This window comes from Gopherus evgoodei, chromosome 2 (genome assembly GCF_007399415.2).
Source record: "Gopherus evgoodei ecotype Sinaloan lineage chromosome 2, rGopEvg1_v1.p, whole genome shotgun sequence".
NCBI classification, from domain to species: domain Eukaryota; kingdom Metazoa; phylum Chordata; order Testudines; family Testudinidae; genus Gopherus; species Gopherus evgoodei.
This window is the reverse complement of record NC_044323.1, coordinates 50,353,171-50,373,137: the sequence shown is the minus strand read 5'-3', so window position 1 is coordinate 50,373,137 and position 19,967 is coordinate 50,353,171. Positions and strand designations below refer to the sequence as shown.

The 19,967-nt window shown below is 39.4% G+C and overlaps 1 protein-coding gene across 3 annotated transcripts in view; it reads left to right on the top strand.

Annotated features, from left to right (window-relative positions):
- The window catches only part of ICA1 (islet cell autoantigen 1), a 107,187-nt gene that overhangs the window by 5,792 nt on the left and 81,428 nt on the right, over positions 1 to 19,967 (top strand). For 2 of the 3 annotated variants that reach the window (XM_030550657.1, XM_030550655.1), the window contains exons 2-6: positions 5,241 to 5,286; positions 9,349 to 9,520; positions 15,474 to 15,546; positions 17,321 to 17,444; positions 19,047 to 19,245. In XM_030550657.1, coding sequence (XP_030406517.1) covers positions 5,270 to 5,286; positions 9,349 to 9,520; positions 15,474 to 15,546; positions 17,321 to 17,444; positions 19,047 to 19,245 — 585 coding nt within the window. In that variant the 5' untranslated portion in view covers positions 5,241 to 5,269. The remainder of the gene's footprint in view (positions 1 to 5,240; positions 5,287 to 9,348; positions 9,521 to 15,473; positions 15,547 to 17,320; positions 17,445 to 19,046; positions 19,246 to 19,967) is intronic. The other variant, XM_030550656.1, reaches the window with a different exon arrangement.

Genomic DNA, 19,967 nt, shown 5'->3' with positions numbered 1-19,967 from the left:
CACAGGGGTTCCGTCTAGCCATCTGTGGATTCTGGAATGAAGTGACTTTTATAGTTTATTCCATAATAGCAATTACAATCAGTTTCCCTGTGTAGACAAGCCCTTACTGAGGATTTAAAGCTGAATAAAAGAGGGACTAATGGTTTTAGTAATACAAAATATAGTCCTCAAGCACATACATTGTTACTGGTAAAAACAAAGAGGAGTCCTTGTGGCACCTTACAGACTAACAAATTTATTTGGGCATAAGCTTTCATGGTCTAAAACCCACTTCATCAGATGCATGGAGTGAAAAGTACAGTAAGCAGTATATATATTCAAAGCACTTGAAAAGATGGGAGTTGCCTTTCCAAGTGTGTGTGGGGGGGGGTCAGTGCTAACAAAGCCAATTCGATTAAGGTGGAAGTGGCCTGTTCTCAACAGTTGACAAGAAGGGGTGAATATCAAGAGAGGGAAAATTACTTTTGTAGTGCTAACGAGGCCTATGCAATTAAGTTAGTGAATACTAAACCCAGTAGTAAGCATATGCAGATCAGGATCATAGACAGTACCATAAAATGCCAGTGAGTAAACTTAAGTGATCCAGATTTCTTCATATTCCCTAGAGTCCAGGTTTTGAATTACATGTCTCACCAATCTAATGTACATTTGGTCATTTGCATTTCCCACAACTCAAGTATACCAAGAAAAGAAGAAGGGAGCACAGTATTAGAGCTTCCCTAAAATTGCTTAGGCACAAAATGGATCAGCGCAGCCTTTTACTACTTCAGAGACAAAAGGGGAAAACTTTAACAACAAAACTAGATGTGACAGAGAATCAATTCAAAGTTGTAGAAAATCAACCAAAAAAATTTGGGAGGGTGGGGTGGAATTTATGAGAGAGAGATGAAATTTTGCCACTTGTGCCTCAAAAGCCTGAGCTGGGGGGGGGGGGAAGTAGAAATGGTGGGAAATTATATGCAAAATAATAAATATATATCTCAGTAATACCTAGGAGTGGAAGAGGGAAGTGGTCCCAGTGGGCTTCATGGTGAAATTTTTGTCCCCAGTACTGGGTATGGATGAGGAGAAAATTTGTATAATGTATAGAGCAGTTCCACAGAATCTCCATGAGACCCTCTATTCTGAGATGATTGTGGTATTTCTAAGACATAACAGAATAAGACGTATTTGTAAAAGCAGCCAGGAAAAAAAGACTGTTATTTCCTGATCCTAGCTCCTTCAGCTTTACTTCTAACGAAGCAACATCTCCCTCTCTCTCTCTCTTTTTTTTTTTAAAGGAAGCAGTTGCAATCTTTTTTCCTGCAAAGTTGAAGGTAAACTGTAAGAATATGGGGTTTAGTTATGCATCTCTGTTTCTGATTAAGCATAGACCAAAGGTGGTCAGAAGAGGAAGAAAAGGAGCCAATTTCAGCAATTAGGCACTAATCCTTCATACAAAATAAGCACATGGATGAGTAGTTTCATTAACTTGAACTTTTTGTGTGCTTAAAGCTGAGCATGGGTGCGTATGGAGGACCAGAGCCTTAGGTACTATGGTGATAGGTACTGCAGGAAAGCCCAAAAGAGAACACTGAAATGCTGGTTTGCATATAAATATAATAACTAAGAATTCTAGATCAAGTCTAGCTGATTTTTGTTATATATTGTTTATGAGGAATAATTTCTCTTGTATAGAATCGTTCCTTAAATTAAATTCTGTATGAAGTATAAATAAAAAATGTTGTGCTGCTTTTTCTGAAGAACAGGACCTTTTGGTAAACCTTTCAAGACATCATTATTCCATTTTTTTCTTTATAGCAGTAAAAACGCTTTCTGCTCTTGTGGCTATTATTTAGATGTTATTGCCTGCAAAATATAGTCTCTCCCTTTGTGGCCTCCCTCTGAGACATGATATAATACAATATCCCTCATAAAAGTTAAAGTTGGCAGGCTAAACAGTTCAAGACTGTCTGATGTGTCAGATATCCAAAATAAATTGAATGGGTTATTTATTTATTTATTTTCCTTTCCCAATAGTGAATAAAATGTGTAATGTTAAAGGGAAAAAAACTTTGCATGACAATACAGGTCTTATGGCAATGTTTTTATATAAGGTGTAAAAGTATTATTTAAGTTCCCAAATCATTAGGAGATGTGGAGATTTAAAAATTTAGTTCTCAGTCCTGCAAGATGATCCACACTGGGCTCTGCATGGGCCTATGGTTCTTCCCACAGGGATTAGATTGCCAGATTGGGTCATTTTGAGTCATTCATTCTGTACGTACATAGCAAGCTGAGCTCATGATTCTGTGTTTTCCTCTTACAATGGTTGATTTACGTCACTAATACAAGCCAAACAGGCAGCTCTATATTCCTTACGCTGCTTGGGAAAATAACAAAATAGAACTAACAAGACATGTGTCAGTCCCCTGACCTGTTGGTTATGCAAGTTCATGGGCATACTGAAGGGAATGCACTTTTTCCTTTCTACATCCCCACCACCCCCACTTGCAGTGAGGATCCTCTTGACTGCAGAAGCCATGGATATTTGATTTTTATGGAAACATGCTTTCAGGGAATTCTGGAGGGGAATGGCAGGGACACAGAGCTGGTGCAGAGGCACAAGACCTCCACGTAGACAGCCTTTGTTTCCCAATGGAACAATCAGGGACAAATCTCCATGAGAGGAACCTTGCAGAGATTTCCTCCCCTTTAGCTCCTCCTGCAAGGAAGGAGTCCATAATTCTTATGTATCTTAAAAATAGAACTTGCTTTAAGCTAGTATTTTATTACATGTACTACAGTGCTGCTTGTTTTGTTACAAAATACTGTACTTGCAAGATTGACGCTATTTCTACTTAGAACAGGTACAATTAATTTCTCTTTGCTATGCAGCTGGCTAAAAATGTCTAGATAATTGATTATTTAAAATGAAGATAAAGAAGGACTGAAGTAATATAATTGGTTTAAAATGCAGATGCAGAGGGAGTTCAATGGGATTGGAAGATCCTTAGTGCTTGCAGGGTCATATCAGATCAGGAACCATGAATGTATGATAACCGAGAGGCTGGTGGAGAGCTTAGGCATTACCAGGAGTGTGAATTCATCTCCTGTTTTCACACAGTACCTTAAGATAAAGGAAGGGTTTGCTGGATTCTTCTCCACATTTCATGCTGTCCACATATGATATTTCTAGATACTTCCCAAGAGAGCATGTCATTTGATGGATTAATCTTAGTTCTTTATATATTACTGTAGTGTGTCCCCTTTGAATAACTAAATTTATCTGCAGGTTTACATCCACAGTGACTTCATAGGGTTTTTCTTCTCATTACCATTTCCTGATTTTAGGAATCTCTGCCTGAGTGGATTGTGTATTTTAAAACACTTGGATTACAGATGGGCCTTGCAGTGAATTGTAAAAGTATAGTGAGACTTTGTCTTAATCAAATTTTCTTTGGTAATTCATTATACCGATGAGCTCTTCAACCAAGAACTCTTTATCTGCAGCTCCCATGCACTCTTGGTTTTGTTAGCTAAATTGACCCCCCAAGTCAGTTGTTTTCCTCTGGTACATGGATGAAGCGGTAGCCCCTGCTGTAGCTGGGTCCTGAACTGTTGCTCGCTTTGAAGACCAGGCCCAAGATCTTGAATTGGCTTTGGAAGTGAAATGGGATCCAGAGAAGGGTGCATAATGTAGAAGTGATGGGTTCGTGGTGATTCATTCCACCATGAAGTTGGGCTGCCCTGTTCTGCAGAAGCTGGAGCCTCTGTGCTGCTTCCACTGGATAGTACGAATGCAGTTAATTGTAATCTGTCCAGGAGGTAGTGAAATGGGTCATTTTGCTAGTTCCTTATCTGAAAGGAAAGAAGGAATTCTGAACAAAACAGATCCATTCACAAGGATACATCTTTCATTCTAAAACTTAATTTATTTATTTATGTATTTTTAAAGCCTGCAGCACATGTTTCCTATCAGTTTTATTCTGAACTCTTTACTGGGGACCCACTGCACTAAGGGCCAAACACAGCTCCATCCTCACCCACATCAGTTGTCACAACCTCCTGTACTACAGCACCACTATAGTGGTACTGGTGCATACTGGAAGGAGAAGGTCTACTTGTGAGGAATAGCTGGTGAGGTACACCTTTGCGTGATGCCATTGCAAAAAAGACGAATTTTGTTTTGAGGTGTATTAACAGGAGTCTGGTATGTAAGGCACAGGAGGTAATTGTTCTACTTTATTCAGCACTTTGAGGCCTCAGATGGAATACGGTGTCCAATTCTGGCACCATTATTTAGGAAAGATGTGGAGAAATTGGAAAGAGTCCAAAGAGGAAAGTGACAAAAAATGATAAAAAGCTTTAAAAAAACCCCAACCCTGAACTATGAGGACGGGATTAAAAGAGCTGGGCATCTCTAGTCTTGAGAAAAGAAAGCTGGGCAGAACCTGATAAGTCTTGAAATGTGTTAAGTAGAGATGTAAAAGGTTAACCAGTAAGCATTAGTCTTACCAGTTAACCCACCTTAACCATCAACCCTGGGCTGGCTGGCTGGAATGGTTGCAGCGGCCCCGTGCTGGCTGAAGCAGCCCCAGCTTCAGCTGCGCTGGTCAGTGGGGTCGGTCCCAGACACTTAATCAGCTAACTGTTTAAACAACATATTTTTAATCGTTTAAATGGTTAACTTTTTAAATGGTATTTACATCCCTAGTGTTAAGCGCTATTATAAAGAGGGCAATGATCAATTGTTCTGCATGTCCACTGAAGGTAAGACAAGAAGTAATGGATTTACTGTGCGTCAATGGAAATTTAGGTTAGATATTAGGAAAAACTTTCTAACCGTGAGGGTAATTAAGCTCTGGAATAGGCTTCCAAGGGAGGTTGTGGAATCCCCATCACTGGAGGTTTTTAAAGAACAAGTTAGACAAACACTTGTCATGTATGATCTAGGTTTTCTTGGTCCTGCCTCCAGCACAGAAGGCTGGACTTGATGTCTTCTCGAGGTTCCTTTCAGACCTACATTTTTATCATTCTATGTGATCCCCATTGACTTGAATGAGAGTTCCATGTGTGTACATGAGTGCAGCATTTGGTCCATAGCTTGTGAAATATTTTGGGACAACATGGAAAGAAGGATGCTGTAAACATAATACTTAACATGTATATATGGCTGGATATCTAGTTTAAGACCTTATATCAGTTTTATTTTAAATTCAATTTTAGTAGTCATATATATATGTCGTTTTTTTTTTTAGTTCCAAGTGTCTGAGGAAAACAAAGAAACATGGATGGCCATAAGTAGTAAGTAATTTTATATTGTTAACCTGTCACACTAATAAAATTAGAAGACACATACTGAAGTGTTGCTGTCTATACTTACCGCACTCTTTTTGTTTTGACATCCAGTCTTTGACATAAAATCCCAGTAAGGACAGATTGGAAAAAAAAATGACTGCCATGTGATCAAGTAATGGAAAAACCAATATGTTAGTTATTAATCTTCTGTTTTATCCACATCATTTAACTTTATGACTAAAGTAAATAATTCTTTAGTTATAATTGTTGTTAGGTTTTGTTAAATTATAGTAAAATTTAAACATATGTTCATGATTATTCATTGTATAAAAGCCCAGGGTGACAATTTACAGTACTGAATAAAGTTGTTCACAGAAACTGCCCTGTAGTACAGAGGCTTTTTCTGTTCAGTTATCCTATCTACAGACTATATGGGCAACACTCAATTCCTCATATAAGGTACACTTTAAAAATTATGATCAACTCTAATGCATAAACTAGACTCTTTTTTTTCTCAAAGTTCAATTTAAAAATGTAGTTTTTCCATTGTCTTAAGAAATTGATAAGCTGTTATATTCCCCGGATTTCTTTGAAATTTGGCTATTATCTAAGAATTCTCTAAATCCACAATTCTTATTAAATCAATTTTCCTTTTTGTTATATGACATTTGTAGCCCAACTGTGTACCTACTGAATTCCCCTTGACCTCAGAAGAAGTAGGAATGTAAGCTGAAACACTGGGGCTTTGATCCTATGTGTTGATCTGCCCAGGTACTGCCTCATTGACTTTAGTGAGATACAATAGTCTGCCTGTTCTGACCACAGTGCAGGTCTGAGACTTGAGATATTGCAAAACATGAATTATAAACTTTAATTTCCCATTAAGTCCTTTTAATAAAATATATGTTTTGAAAATGTTTGTTTTTATGAGTGTGTGGGTGTGTTTAATTTAATTTTACATTTTTCCTTGAAGTGATTTTGATATCATTTCTATTTTGAATAATTTTAAGGGACATTGTCGCTTTTGTTATAGATAAAAGCTGATTTACTTTGAGAATTAAGACCCTGGTTCTCCAAAGAAATCTATCTGAAAATTCTTAACTTTATGATGGGGATTCTTTCGATCCTCATTTCAGTAATAGGATTAAAACTTTAATTGATAATTGCTTCATCATAAAATATACTACACATTTCACCTGACTTAATATGCTGTCCCTTGTTAATATGTATGCAATTAGTTTACAAAGAATTGCACATGAAATTGGATTTGGCATGTTTTTTCATATACTAGGTATTTTGTGCTGCTGCAAAAAAGTAACTGAAAGCTTTATTTTTACTTTGGGATCTGCAATCAAATCTTACAAGTCAGTGTTTAGGTTGAATAAGATGCTTTAATTTCTCTATTGTAAATATTTTTGTGAGAGACGAAAAAAGTGCTTTGTGTTATTTTAAAAAACGATTGAATCAAATGGTATAGTTAGGTCATACAATTAAATTTCCTAGTGAATATAAACACTATGTGGCTATGAAGCATGTAGGGGCATAACTGAGCCTTCGTATTTTATTTTATATTTTAACAAGTATTCAGTCTCTTTAAATTCTTCTAGAATAATAATTTTATATAATTTTAATATTAGCAAACCCATTGCTTTTAAACATTTGCAAAATTAATGCAGTTTTTCAGTTATTTATGGATTAGAGATTCAGTTTTCACAGAAGTTAATTAATTGTTCATCAGACACATCAGTGTTATATTGAGAAGCTAAATTTTCTGTGCCTCATATGGTTAAAGGAATTGTAGGAGGGTGCAATTTCTATTTCATCTACAACAGGGGTCTGCAGCCTCTGGCACGCAGCTTGCCAGGGTAAGCACCCGGCGGGCTGGGCCAGTTCGTTTACCTGCCACGTCGGGAGGTTTGGCCGATCGCAGCTCCCACTGGCCGTGGTTCGCCGTCCCAGGCCAATGGGGGTGGCGGGAAGCCACAGCCATCACACCCCTTGCCCGCGCTGCTTCCTGTCGCCCCATTGGCCTGGGATGGCAAACCACGGCTAGTGGGAGTTGCGATCGGCCGAACCTAGCGATGCGGCAGGTAAACAAACTGGCCCAACCTGCCAGGCTGCTTACCCTGGTGAGCTGCGTGCCAGAGGTTGCTGACCCCTGATCTACAACTTCAATAAGTTTACTAAAGAGAGGCAGAATCATCCCCCAATAGAAAATAATCTGGGAAAAATGTACATGTTGCATTCAATCAAGCATCATCCATTTTTCCTGCTTCTGGATAAGGCATAGAATATTAGGGTTGGAAGGGACCTGAGGAGGTCATCTAGTCCAACCCCCTGCTCAAAGCAGGACTAATCCCCAGACAGATTTTTTTGCCCCCGTTCCCCAAATGGCCCCCTCAAGAATTGAACTCACAACCCTGGGTTTAGCAGGCCAATGCTCAAACCACTGAACTATCCCTCCCCCCTTTCTACACATTGAGTTGCAATGTGTTTACATACAAGATTGACATTCAGGTCGAAATCCTGGATCTATTCAAGACAATAGCAGTTTTCTACTGCAGCCCTTGAGTGGGGCCTGGATTTCACCTTAAATATCTCCCAATATATGAATAAAAAAAACATTACAGAACAAGTAAATAAAAACACAAACTGAGACATTGTCATATCTGCAATAAATCACACTATAATACTGAAGAATTCTTCACTACTAAATATACCTCTACCCCGATATAACATTGTCCTCGGGAGCCAAAAAATCTTACCACGTTATAGGTGAAACAGTGTTATATCGAACTTGCTTTGATCCACTGGAGTGCGCAGCTTTGCCCCCTTGGAGCACTGCTTTACCACGTTATATCTGAATTTGTGCTATATTGGGTCGCATTATATCGGGGTAGAGATGTATTAATAATGGGCAACACTACGAATTTACGACATTCAAATTGGAAGTGGTTTAAATGCTTCCAAAAATAAGACTGGAAACATTCATGAATATATTGTCATGCTAATATTTCTTTTGGCTAAAAGGAATTAGAGAATTTACTGCATATTTGGTAGTGATGAGCATTAACGACAACTTCAGGTTTAGGATTTGACCATTGCAAAGTGCAGAAATGTTCAAATCTAGAGTTTTTAGTCATAACCACAAGTATTTGTTCATCAGTTTCACACATACAGAATGGGAAGGGACTGTCTAGGAAGGAGTATGGCAGAAAGAGATCTAGGGGTCATAGTAGACCACAAGCTTAATATGAGTCAACAGTGTGATACTGTTGCAAAAAAAGCAAACGTGATTCTGGGATGCATTAACAGGTGTGTTGTAAACAAGACACGAGAAGTCATTCTTCTGCTTTACTCTGCGCTGGTCAGGCCTCAGCTGGAGTATTGTGTCCAGTTCTGGGCACTGCATTTCAAGAAAGATGTGGGAAATTGGAGAGGGTCAGAGAAGAGCAACAAGAATGATTAAAGGTCTTGAGAACATGACCTATGAAGGAAGGCTGAAGGAATTGGGTTTGTTTAGTTTGGAAAAGAGAAGACTGAGAGGGGACATGATAGCAGTTTTCAGGGATCTAAAAGGGTGTCATCAGGAGGAGGGAGAAAACTTGTTCACCTTAGCCTCCAATGATAGAACAAGAAGCAATGGGCTTAAACTGCAGCAAGGGAGATTGAGGTTGGACATTAGGAAAAAGTTCCTAACTGTCAGGGTAGTTAAACACTGGAATAGATTGCCTAGGGAAGTTGTGGAATCTCCATCTCTGGAGATATTTAAGAGTAGGTTAGATAAATGTCTATTAGGGATGGTCTAGACAATATTTGGTCCTGCCATGAGGGCAGGGGACTGGACTCGATGACCTCTCGAGGTCCCTTCCAGTCCTAGAGTCTATGAATCTATGAATCTATAATTAGTAGTTTTAGATTGTTTCACAGATGAAGAATATATATATCCTTTTTCCTCTTTTTCTTGATACTCCTTAAAAATCTAATAAAATGTTTGAAAGTTTTTTTTAAAAGCCTCATTCTTTTTATTTAATCAAGCATTGTAATTTTGTTTCTTAAATGTTTCAGCAGTTATTCAAGGGAATTTTATGACCAGTATGCTCAAAGCCAGGAAAAATCTGTGGTCAATAAAATGCAGCAGAAATATTGGAAAACAAAACAAACCCTTATTAAAGTCACAGGAAAGAAGGAAGATGAACATGTTGTGGCTTCAGATGCAGACCTGGATGCAAAACTAGAGGTTTGTAATGAATTTACAATAGACATTAATGACTGAAATTTCTCTGAAAATCTGATAATGTGTGTGTATGTATGTACATATGTATGTGTACCATACTTTGTATTTATGTGTCTAATCTCATGTGCAGGTTGTATGTGGGGTGGGAGTACTGCACTCTTTGATATCCACTATAGTTAAATGTGGTTGGTGGTTTGTTTTAAACCAACAAACCAGCCAACCTCAACTCAGCAGTATTTTCCTTACTAATTAAGATTTTATAGTTTTCACTATGCAAAACATCAGAGCACTGAAGAAGTGTTCAAATGTTGCTGCTGAATTAGCAGACTATTAAAAGAAAAGATATTTATGGGGGCCCTATAAAATATCATGATTGTGGTGGTGGTAATAGTTCTCAGCAATGGAATGGGGAAGCTAAACAAATATTTTTCACCTTCTCTCAAAATGTGGGGGTGAAATTCTGGTCCCCTCTGAAGTCAATGGGAATTTTTCTGTTGGTTTAGTAGGACCAGGTTTTATCCTAAGGTTGCTAAAACTTGGAAAATTATTTTATACCTATTTGTTCCTTCTGTAATTTTAATTTGGATAAATTCTTTATTCAAACTGTTGTTTAGGGCTTATGCCACAGAATATCTGTAGATAGAATGATCTTAGTCTGTCAAACCTTTTGAATGCTGGTTGAAAATTGCTATGTAAATGTGAGATATTCATTGGCTTTTTACAATTATATTTTCCCCCTCTAAAACTATACTTATTTTAAGACAGGACAAATATTAGACTTGAGACCCTTGATGAAGTGTCTTTCTACTGTGACATATCAGGATACAACTGAGACTGAGTAGCTGTGTCACCCCTGCCCTCCAAATTGGAATTGCTCCTGGAGGAATTCGTCACCGCTGCGCTCATGCAGAATTCATGTCCCCTGCAGATTTCTTTGTTTCCCTGCAGAAAAATGACTTTCTGATGGGGAAGCAAAGGGAAGTTGCAAAAACGGTCATGTGCCCCTCCCCAGCAGAGTGGGCACATCATTTTGGGGGTCCAGAGCAGCTGGCAGAGACGTAAATCATTGCAAGGGAGGGTGAATGGGCGGGGCTGAGGACACCCCGGCATGTGGGTCCTACCCTGTGCTGGGCTCAGCTGCTATTCCCAGCTGCACTGGGGGTGGAGAAGGGTTCCTCTTCCCCTGCAAGGAGCAGCCAGGTCACAGTCAGACCCTTCTTCCCCTCCCCTCCCCCCTGAAACCTCACCCAGCTGCAGGAATCCCCGCACCTCCCCCTTTTGCCCCAATTGCTCCTCAGCTATGGAGAAAAGGGTCACTGTATGGGGAGCTGCTCCCCCTTCAGCCCAACTCCTATGCATCCAGACCTCCCCCCCAAACCCTCACCCTGCCAAGCCTCTCCCCCTACACCCATTAGCCCCTGCCCCCGCTTAGCCCCACATACCTGGATCCCCTTGCCAAGTCCCATCCATGCTACTTCAGTACCCCCACCACCTTCTGCTGAGTCCCCTGCCCTTGAACCCCAGCTCTACTGAGCCCCAACCAGCTGTAACAGACCCCTACCCCACCATGCCCTACTTCCCTAGTACCTGGACCCCTCACACTGAGCCCCCACAACAAACCTACCTGCTGAGCCCCAGCTATCTTCACTTGGACCCCCCCCACGCGAAGTTCTGTTGCCTTAGCTCCTGGTACCCCCCAATGAGCCCCTGTGAATCCAGATCCCCTCAGCACCCAGATACCTCATTAAGCCACCCATTCCCACATTGCCCCACACAGAACCCTCTCACTCTACACTAAGCCCCTGCCAGGCTGAACCTGCCTGCGTACACCTGGTGCGCCCGGCACAGATGGGAAGGGGGCTGGGGTGTTTCTGGGGCAGGCCCGGCCCTTGCATTGTGTCAGGGTCTGGTGTAGCCTCAGTCTGAGTCTGTGTCTTGGGGAGGGTAGGCGCTGCAGGGCAATTTTCTACCTGCACGCAGCCAATGGCTGGTGCTCCTCGCTGCAATAGTGGAGCCTCCACATTTATTTATTGACAAATAAAATTTGCAGACCTTTTATTTTTTTGCTCAGAATTCCCTCTCTAATATACCATATTTTGCTGCTGTAGCCTCCAGCCTGGACTGCTCACCAATGCCCTCCAGCATGTACGTCACTGCCAGCTATATTCTCTGTGTGTGCTGTAGCCAACCAGTCACACACACATTGGCTCCTACCCATTATAGTGCAGGGTGACACCAACACACTCCTAGTCTTAGATTTTCCCCCAGCGATGTATGTCTTGTACTATCCAGCCCTCTCCTGGATAATACAAGTGTATATAAAGCCTGTTGCTTCTTTAATAGAAATAATATGCAAATAACTTGCCATCCCAAATGGATTTTCCCAGACACTTCAGTTTAAACATACTGGATTAAATAAAACAGTACATCAAGTTTATTAACTTCAAAGAGAGAAGTTTTAAGTGAGTGAAAGTAATGAGGCATAAAAGTCCGAAGTGATTACAAGAAAATAAAGTTAAAACGCTACTGGCGCCTAACTTAACAAACTATATCAGATTCAAACAAATTTTCTCACCATATGTTTTCAGCCGTCTTATTGACCAAACCCTCTAGCTCAACACCCCTACTCCCAGAATCTAACAAAGGCTTCCTTTGTTGCTTCAGGCATAGAGAGTGCCCTGGGAAGGGGGAGAGAGAGAGATGGGGCCTATTGGGGTGTTTATATCTTCTTTTTATAGTTTCAGTCCCTCTCTTGAAAAACATTTCCAGCTGAGATTCAGGAGAGACAGAGCCTTGTGGAAAGATATTCCGTGCTTTTTTCCCCCCCATCTGCTTGAACTTCTTTTGTCTCCCCTTCCTGCTTGATGACTCTGTTTACTGCTTAAATGTAAATTAAGCAGTGCACACAATTCTTTGAGACAGCTATTTGCCAACCTCAGTTTGGAATGTGTTAACACCACCATACAGTGGAATCTTATAACTTCACATACAGTGTTGCCACTCATATTTCACCAGGAAAATAATGATCAGCAAATTATGAGTTTTCAAATGGTACCTCGCAAGGCACACTTTGTGCAAAGATTATTACAGTAATGTGTAGGATGTGGACACAGATACATTCAGTCACACATACGTTTTAACATTTGTCTGAAATTTGGCATAAAAGGGGCAGACTGATTTGTGACATTGGCAAACTAGGTGCCACATCGTGCCAAGGTCTCTCTGTCTCAACTGAACACTAGCAAATACATAGCTGGAATCAGTCTGATTCACCTGTGTGTTGATATTGTTAAAATACATATTGGAATTATAAGAACATGTTTGGTGTTTAGACTTTGAATACTTGTGAGTTGTTGCATGCATTAATTTCATTTATAACGTCTGTATCCCATATTGTAAGGTAATATTTGATGGCTGTATTGTAAGCCTCAGTGACTCTGTAAATCACTAGATTGGGAGAGAATCACTAGCTAGAGCGAAGGGCTGAGCTTCAACAGAAGGGGTTGTCCCCTTCTCAAAAGGGAAGGTCCACCGATATGAGGCAGACTGTAGGACGGTACAACTGCAATTTCCCTGTGTTCCATCAATAAGAGGACAAAAAACTTTTGTTCTTGTTCTGCCTCTTCCCCATGAAAATGAGTCATAGAAGTGAACACCTCCCATCAGCTGAGTTTGCAGCTCAGGGCTTGTGGCTGAAGGGGGATAAAAACCCTAAACAAAAAGCACTTGATATCTCTCTGCTGCATGGATTCTGGGGATGGTGGGAGAATGTTTCTAGGCATAAACAAGAGATCTCGAGGTGCTTAGTCTGGGTTACCCTTAAAGGACTTGTAAAGCTTGCTGCTGATAGAAGTTTCTATTTCCTTTAGAAACTTAAGATTTTAACTCACTTGTGTATCTATGTTTACCTACTTCAAGCTTGTAAATAACTCTCTCGTTTCCTTTTCCAGTTTAATAACTCTTTATATAGTTTATTATTGGGTTGGTTACATGCATAGTCTTTGTTGTGACTTGCCATTAACCCAGAGTAAGTGGCTGGTCCTTTGGGATTGGGAGTAACCTAAATATTACTGTGACTCTTGGTGTGATGGACCATCTATCACAAAGGTACTCTCACCTTGGTGGTGGTATAGATCGGAGTACCCAAAGGGACTGCCTGTGACTCCATGTTAAGGCAGTTGGAGTGCCTCAGGAGTTTACATTTGTTAATTGGTTGGTGAAATCTAAGTATAGTGCTCACAACCAATTTGGGGTTTCTGCCCTGGTTACTAACAGTCTACCCTGAGGTTGATTCTCACACTCTTGGCATCATTACATGGTATGTCAGCATTACATGGTTTGAGGAGTAACTTTCAAAAAATAATTCTGTTTACTGTTCTAAAAATTGTAGTGTGTGTCATACAAATAACTTAAATGCATAAATGCTAACACATTTTTAAAGTAATATTGCACTGCATGCTCCAGAAATCCTCATATACAAAATGCTCAGTGTACATCTTTCTTCCAATCTTTTGTGTAGCTGGGAAAGAAAGTAAAAGGGTTTCCAACATGTAATAAATAAGGCAGAGTATCTAGCTACATACTAATATGCTATATATTGTTATACAGATATAAAACTTGTTCCTTTTTTAAAGAATTTATCTTACAGCTTTCTTTAGAATATCCTATTGTTCTGAAAACGACATTTTTCTCTGATTTTTATCCTTCCCAGTTCGTCATCCAGTTTTCACTTGAAGTCAGTATGATTGCTTTGAAAATTAATATATAAAATCTCTGTGTTCTGAACAGTTGTTGGGAATGTGTGTATCTTTCTGAATAGTACTTTAGTTCACGGCATTCTGAAAATATTTATCCTGTTATGTTGCACTTATATGATGAATGTTGTTTATCGTGGATTATAAGCCAGTGGTGGTGATGTAAAAGCCATTCTGTGGGGTCCATATAAAAAATTGTTTGTACGTGCTTGTCCCTGAGCTCATCCCTCTTATTGATGCTGCAGCAACACAGCCATGTTGGGAAACAAGGAAATGAGTGTTTGCTAAATAGAAAAAAGCAAGCACATTTTTACCTAAATAACTTTGTATCTGCAAGTAGTGCTGACTATTTGATAGATGAGTCCAGCACAAATGTATAGTAGGCCACACTGAAGTTTTGATGAAGTATGATGAATTGTGTGCTGAGTGCCTCTTACAATATCTTTATAATGCCTACCATAGTGGGGACCATATCTCGGGTCCTGAAGGTGCTCTGATAACAGAAATAATAATATTAATAATTGAAGCTGTGAAATTTGTGTCTTTGGTGTGTGATTACACTGGAACAGAAACAAAATTGATCAGGTTGAACATTCTTTGTAATCAACGGCCTGGCCTGTTGATTATATGCTAAAGCCCCAATCCTGCAAAGGGATCTGCAGGGATCAATCCTTATTCTAGTAAAGAGTCCGTTGAAGTCAGTAAGTTTCCACCACCCATGGACCCCTTTTCAAGACTGTGGCTTTATATTGAAAAGCTAGTAGGCATTGTGTTATCTCATATACTCCAATTAAGGAGCTCTGTGTGTACATATACTTTTTTTCTTCCAAAATAGAGTTTTATACAACTTCATGGCTAGTGCATAGATTTAAAAAGTCAGTAAAGAAATGTAAGAAATGTTTTGCAAAAACAAAGATAATTGTTTTGTTCTGTTTTTTTCTTATGTTTCCTTTATATGTTGTTGATCTGTTTATAGTTTCAGTAAACAATTTGAACCTAAGGAAAGGCTATTGAAGGAAAATCTTACATTCAAGTATGAGAGGGTATTGGAAGCAAAACATTTAAAAAGGAAATGTTTTTTTTTTTTTAATTTAAAAGTAATGCAGGTTTGTTTTAGAACATACTTTTTTTTTTGTTTGTTTGTTTTCTTTATAATGTTTCTTGCATGTTTTATAATTAGCTTGTTTTATATTTAATTTCAGCTGTTCCACTCAATTCAGAGAACATGTATGGAGTTGCTTAAAGCAATTGAACTCTATCAAAAAAGAATTTGTTGTAAGTATAACTAACTACAGCAGTTAAGCAGGGAGGTGAGTCTGCAAGATGGAAGTAACTAATGTGTGACAAAGTGAAGATGATCATGGGATAAATACTACTCTCATCATCCTAGTTAAATTTGGAGCTAACCTTCCATTATAAACCCAGTTTTGAAACTAACCTCCTAATTTGGCCAAAGTTCTTTAAATTTTCCTGAAATTGTACATGTGTGATACTAGGCCAGGATAGATAGAAAAGCATTCAAGAATCAAGCCCTAACTAGTTGACTTACCCAAATTCAGAAGTGGCTTATTTTAGAAACTCCAAATTTGTTTTTCTTGGTGAGGATTGTGCCTTTTGAGGGATGGATGTGAATTTAGTGTGCATTAGGAGCAATGGAGGTCTTAACACAACACAGCCATGACCCTGAATTGATAGTCAAACTGGCCCTGACATGTGGACAGCCACGATGAGTGGCAGATCAGAGCACCACGTGGGGGAGGGTGGGTTATGGTCTGAGGCAGAAAATAAGCTAACGGAGGGACTAGTCAGGGAGAGAGCCACACTGGTGGGGCTGGCTGGTTCTGTTCTGCAGAGTGTTGTAGGTACTCCCCCCCCCCACCCCGCCACCTCCACCTGCCCCCCAAGAAAAGAGCCTGTGAAAAGTCTCAAGATGTAGAGGAGAAATGTAATTACACAATAGTTTAATATATCCGAGTTAGTGTTCCATGGTAGCAGTGATGAACCAAGTGAAGTCTTTTGCGTGACAATTATATAGGGAGGAACATATTCAATTAGAATGCAGTGTGGGCATAGAGTAGATTTGGCTAACAAGGGGCCCTTGCTGACATCTAGAAATATAACTTGTATAACGATATTTCAATTACAATAATGACTATGTCCCTCTTCCTTCACTTGTTTTATTCTGTATGACCTGACATGCGGATGGCCAAGAGGCTGGCAGACAGGGAGCTATGTGTGGAGAGTTCTAATCTGGGGGAGCAGGAAAAAGTGCTTGCTACAGGGGACATCTGGTCTGGAGGAGGTCCATGAGGTGAAAGTGGCTGTGACCTTCTGGCATCACAAAGATCTGGTTTAAGGCCACAACCAAATGTAGTTTACTTACTTCCACTCCAGAAGTATCCAGCATTCTACCATGTAACACTCTCACTTCCAATCTCCCAGAAAATATAACAGGAGAGGCCTTTAAACTATGTAGCTTTTGAAATACCAGTAGAATCATAAAGTGAACAGACCATCCAGCAATTGACTTAAAAGAAAATCACACATTTATCCTGAAGAGTTAAATCCCCAACTAAATAATACAATAATAGAAAAGAGGAGAGCGATTTTAAGGGGCCAGGTCTGCAGCTGGTGTAAATCAATATTGGCTTCAATAGAGCTGTGCTATTTTATATCAGCTGAGGATCTGGCTCCATGAGCTTCAAAACTAAAACAAAAAAACTAGCAAGGGAAATAATATTGTCAGGCCACAATAGGCTCCTTCATATGATCTCGCCAAAATAATATCTTTATTCAAGCAATAAACCCAGAGATCATTTTGAGGTTCTTATTACACTACACCAAACTCACTGACAGGTGTGTTCAAGTGAATCTCAGCTTTTGTTTCATAAATCCAGGAACTGCATGGAGGTTAATTAGAAAAAACTTTTTTTGTGCTGTGCTGCTTGGATCTGAAGTCACTTGTGAGCCTATTTTTGCTGTTGACATTTTTTAAAAGTTAAAACCTGTTACATTGCATATATATGACCACTCATTCCTTTTTCATTAGTTTTGTCTCAGGAAGAAAACGAATTGGGGAAATTTCTTCGATCACAGGGTTCTCAGGATAAAACCAGAGCAGGAAAAATGATGCAGGCCACAGGAAAGGCCCTCTGCTTTTCTTCTCAGCAAAGGTATGTCAGCTTCAGTGTATAAGGGAAATGTTACTCCATGGCTTCATTCATGTTGGGCCAAATTCTGTGCTCTGACATTTTTTCAGTGTCCTCAATGACTGGCTTGAAATACTCCATTTTGAGCTGAACAATGTGACTGCTTGGCTCAAAATGAAGCATCACATGCCGAACACTGGAAGGTTGATATGTTCGTCTTAGGTTGTAATTTGACTGCTGTTAGCACAGCTAGTAACAGCCACAGATGAGATCTTCAAAAGCATATAAGTCTCTTTGGAGCACAAATCCCACTGATTATGCTCCTAAGTAGCCTAGATGTTTTTGAAAATCCCTCTCTTAGCTAATTATCTGACATGCATCCAATTATGCAAACCCTTGCATGTGGCAAATTAGGTTCTTTTAGAATGCCAGTAAATGTGCCTTAAACCCCTCACCAAAGCCCCAGTGCCCCATAAGTAATCCTGTATCATATGAAAACTTTTTTTATATATATATAAATATTCAGAGCCAGAATCAACATTCTGGTCTATTTTTTAGCCAACATAAAGAGAGAACCATATACGTCCTTTCCTTGCCGAGATGGCCGGTTCTCCCCTTCATCTCTGTGACCCACCCTCCTCATGACAAGTCACTACTGCACTTTATTGTGTCATCAGCCTCAGGCCATTTCAGTAACAGAAGATCAGCCAGATGTAGTAGTTCCCTGGCTTTGCCATCCCTATACTAACTAGACATTCCCCTATGCTGGGGAAATCCCAGGTAGCTACTTAAACCAGCTTTAAAATCTGCTTTATGCCAGTAATAGGCTGTTGAATGTGTCTTGGTGAGGCTGCTGCTGGCTACAGGCAGGGAAAAGCAGCAGCTAGAGGTATGAAGGGCAAGTGAGTGGGTAGGATTTTTTGAGAGCCTGTTAAGAGGAGGAAGTGGGGGAGCTGATATCCCCAGCTGCCTCTCCATAATGCTGGGTGTGAGAGTATGGCAGAAAATGCCTTAAAACTTCAAACTTTAAAATAAGCAGAATTTGAAAACTCAGATAAATTATCTGCTTGACTGATGACTTCAGTGTTACCTGGTCATAGCAAGGTTACATTCTGAACCCTACCATTAACCTAATGTGCAGGTTAACATTGCAATCCTGATACATCTGTGGTATGTGGCTAGTAACAGGTGCTTTATCAAAGATTTTGTGACTGTTACATGAAATTAGCAAATGGGAATTACATTTATCTAAACCTTGTAATTGACACACACACACACATACACACAGATAAATTTTGCAGTTAATCAAATATACACTGAAAAAGATTCCTCTGTTACTGATTTGAGAAGCTGAAAGAGATTATGAAGATCATGACACCTATGCGGAAAGCATGCACAATGTAGACATAAAGATATCTTCTTCACTTATGACCCTAAATGACTCTTTGGACCATCTCACATGTAGTCATTTCAGTTAATTTCTTTTAGACTGACATGTCCATTCCATACTTTTTAGAAGTGGCTCAGGGTTGTGTGTATTTGTTTGATTGCCATTTCTTTTTAAAAAGAAATGATTTATCTTTATGGATCAGTTCAAAATATATGGTTTTGGGTTTTTTTTTAAAGGTTGGCATTACGTACTCCTTTGTGCAGACTATACCAAGAAGTGGAGACTTTTCGATATAGGGCTATATCAGATACATGGCTGACCGTAAACCGAATGGAACAGTATCGGACTGAATACAGAGGAGCACTACTTTGGATGAAAGATGTATCTCAAGAGCTGGATCCTGATCTTTACAAACAGATGGAGAAGTTTAGGAAGGTATGATGTTTCCTGTGATTTGCTGGAGGGGGAAGCATGATAAATGGTAGTAAAGCATGATTTTGTTTCCTGTGAGGAAGACATTCAACAGCACTGAGGATTCAATTAATCAAAACAGATCTTTTCCATGTGACAGAATACCCATTAATTTGATATGGAATATTATATCTTTCACAGATGATGAGGCTAAGTAGGAGAGAAAGTGGCAAGAAATCACAGTTCTTAGCTACTTGGTTCTGATTAGAGTATATTTTTGTATTTTATATAATATATATTTTAAAGTGTTTAACTGAGGGGAAACACCTGAATGATTAAGAGAAGGAGATATGTCTGCACTCAACAGGGGTGGAGAAGATTGATGATGCTACTAAAAACTATGAACGTTTTGTGCAGACTAATAGAAATGTCATAATATTTGTTGCTGGATTGAACTATTTGGGCTTGGTTAAAGGCCAAGATTTTCAAAAGTGACTAGTGATTTCTTTAGGTGTCATTTTTTTTTCAGTACTCAATTTGGGAAGCCTCAAACAGGGTTGATTTTTTTTTTTTCAGAAAGTGCTCAGCACTCAGCCTTCAAAAATCAGGCCCTTTTAAGGTATTTCAAGTTTGGCACCCAAAAACTAAGGTACTCAATTACTATTCACTCTCGAAAAGCTTAGCCCAAAGATATCACACCTCAAGGTAGCAATGTAGGAGTTACTTAGGCTATGGCTGTGCTACAG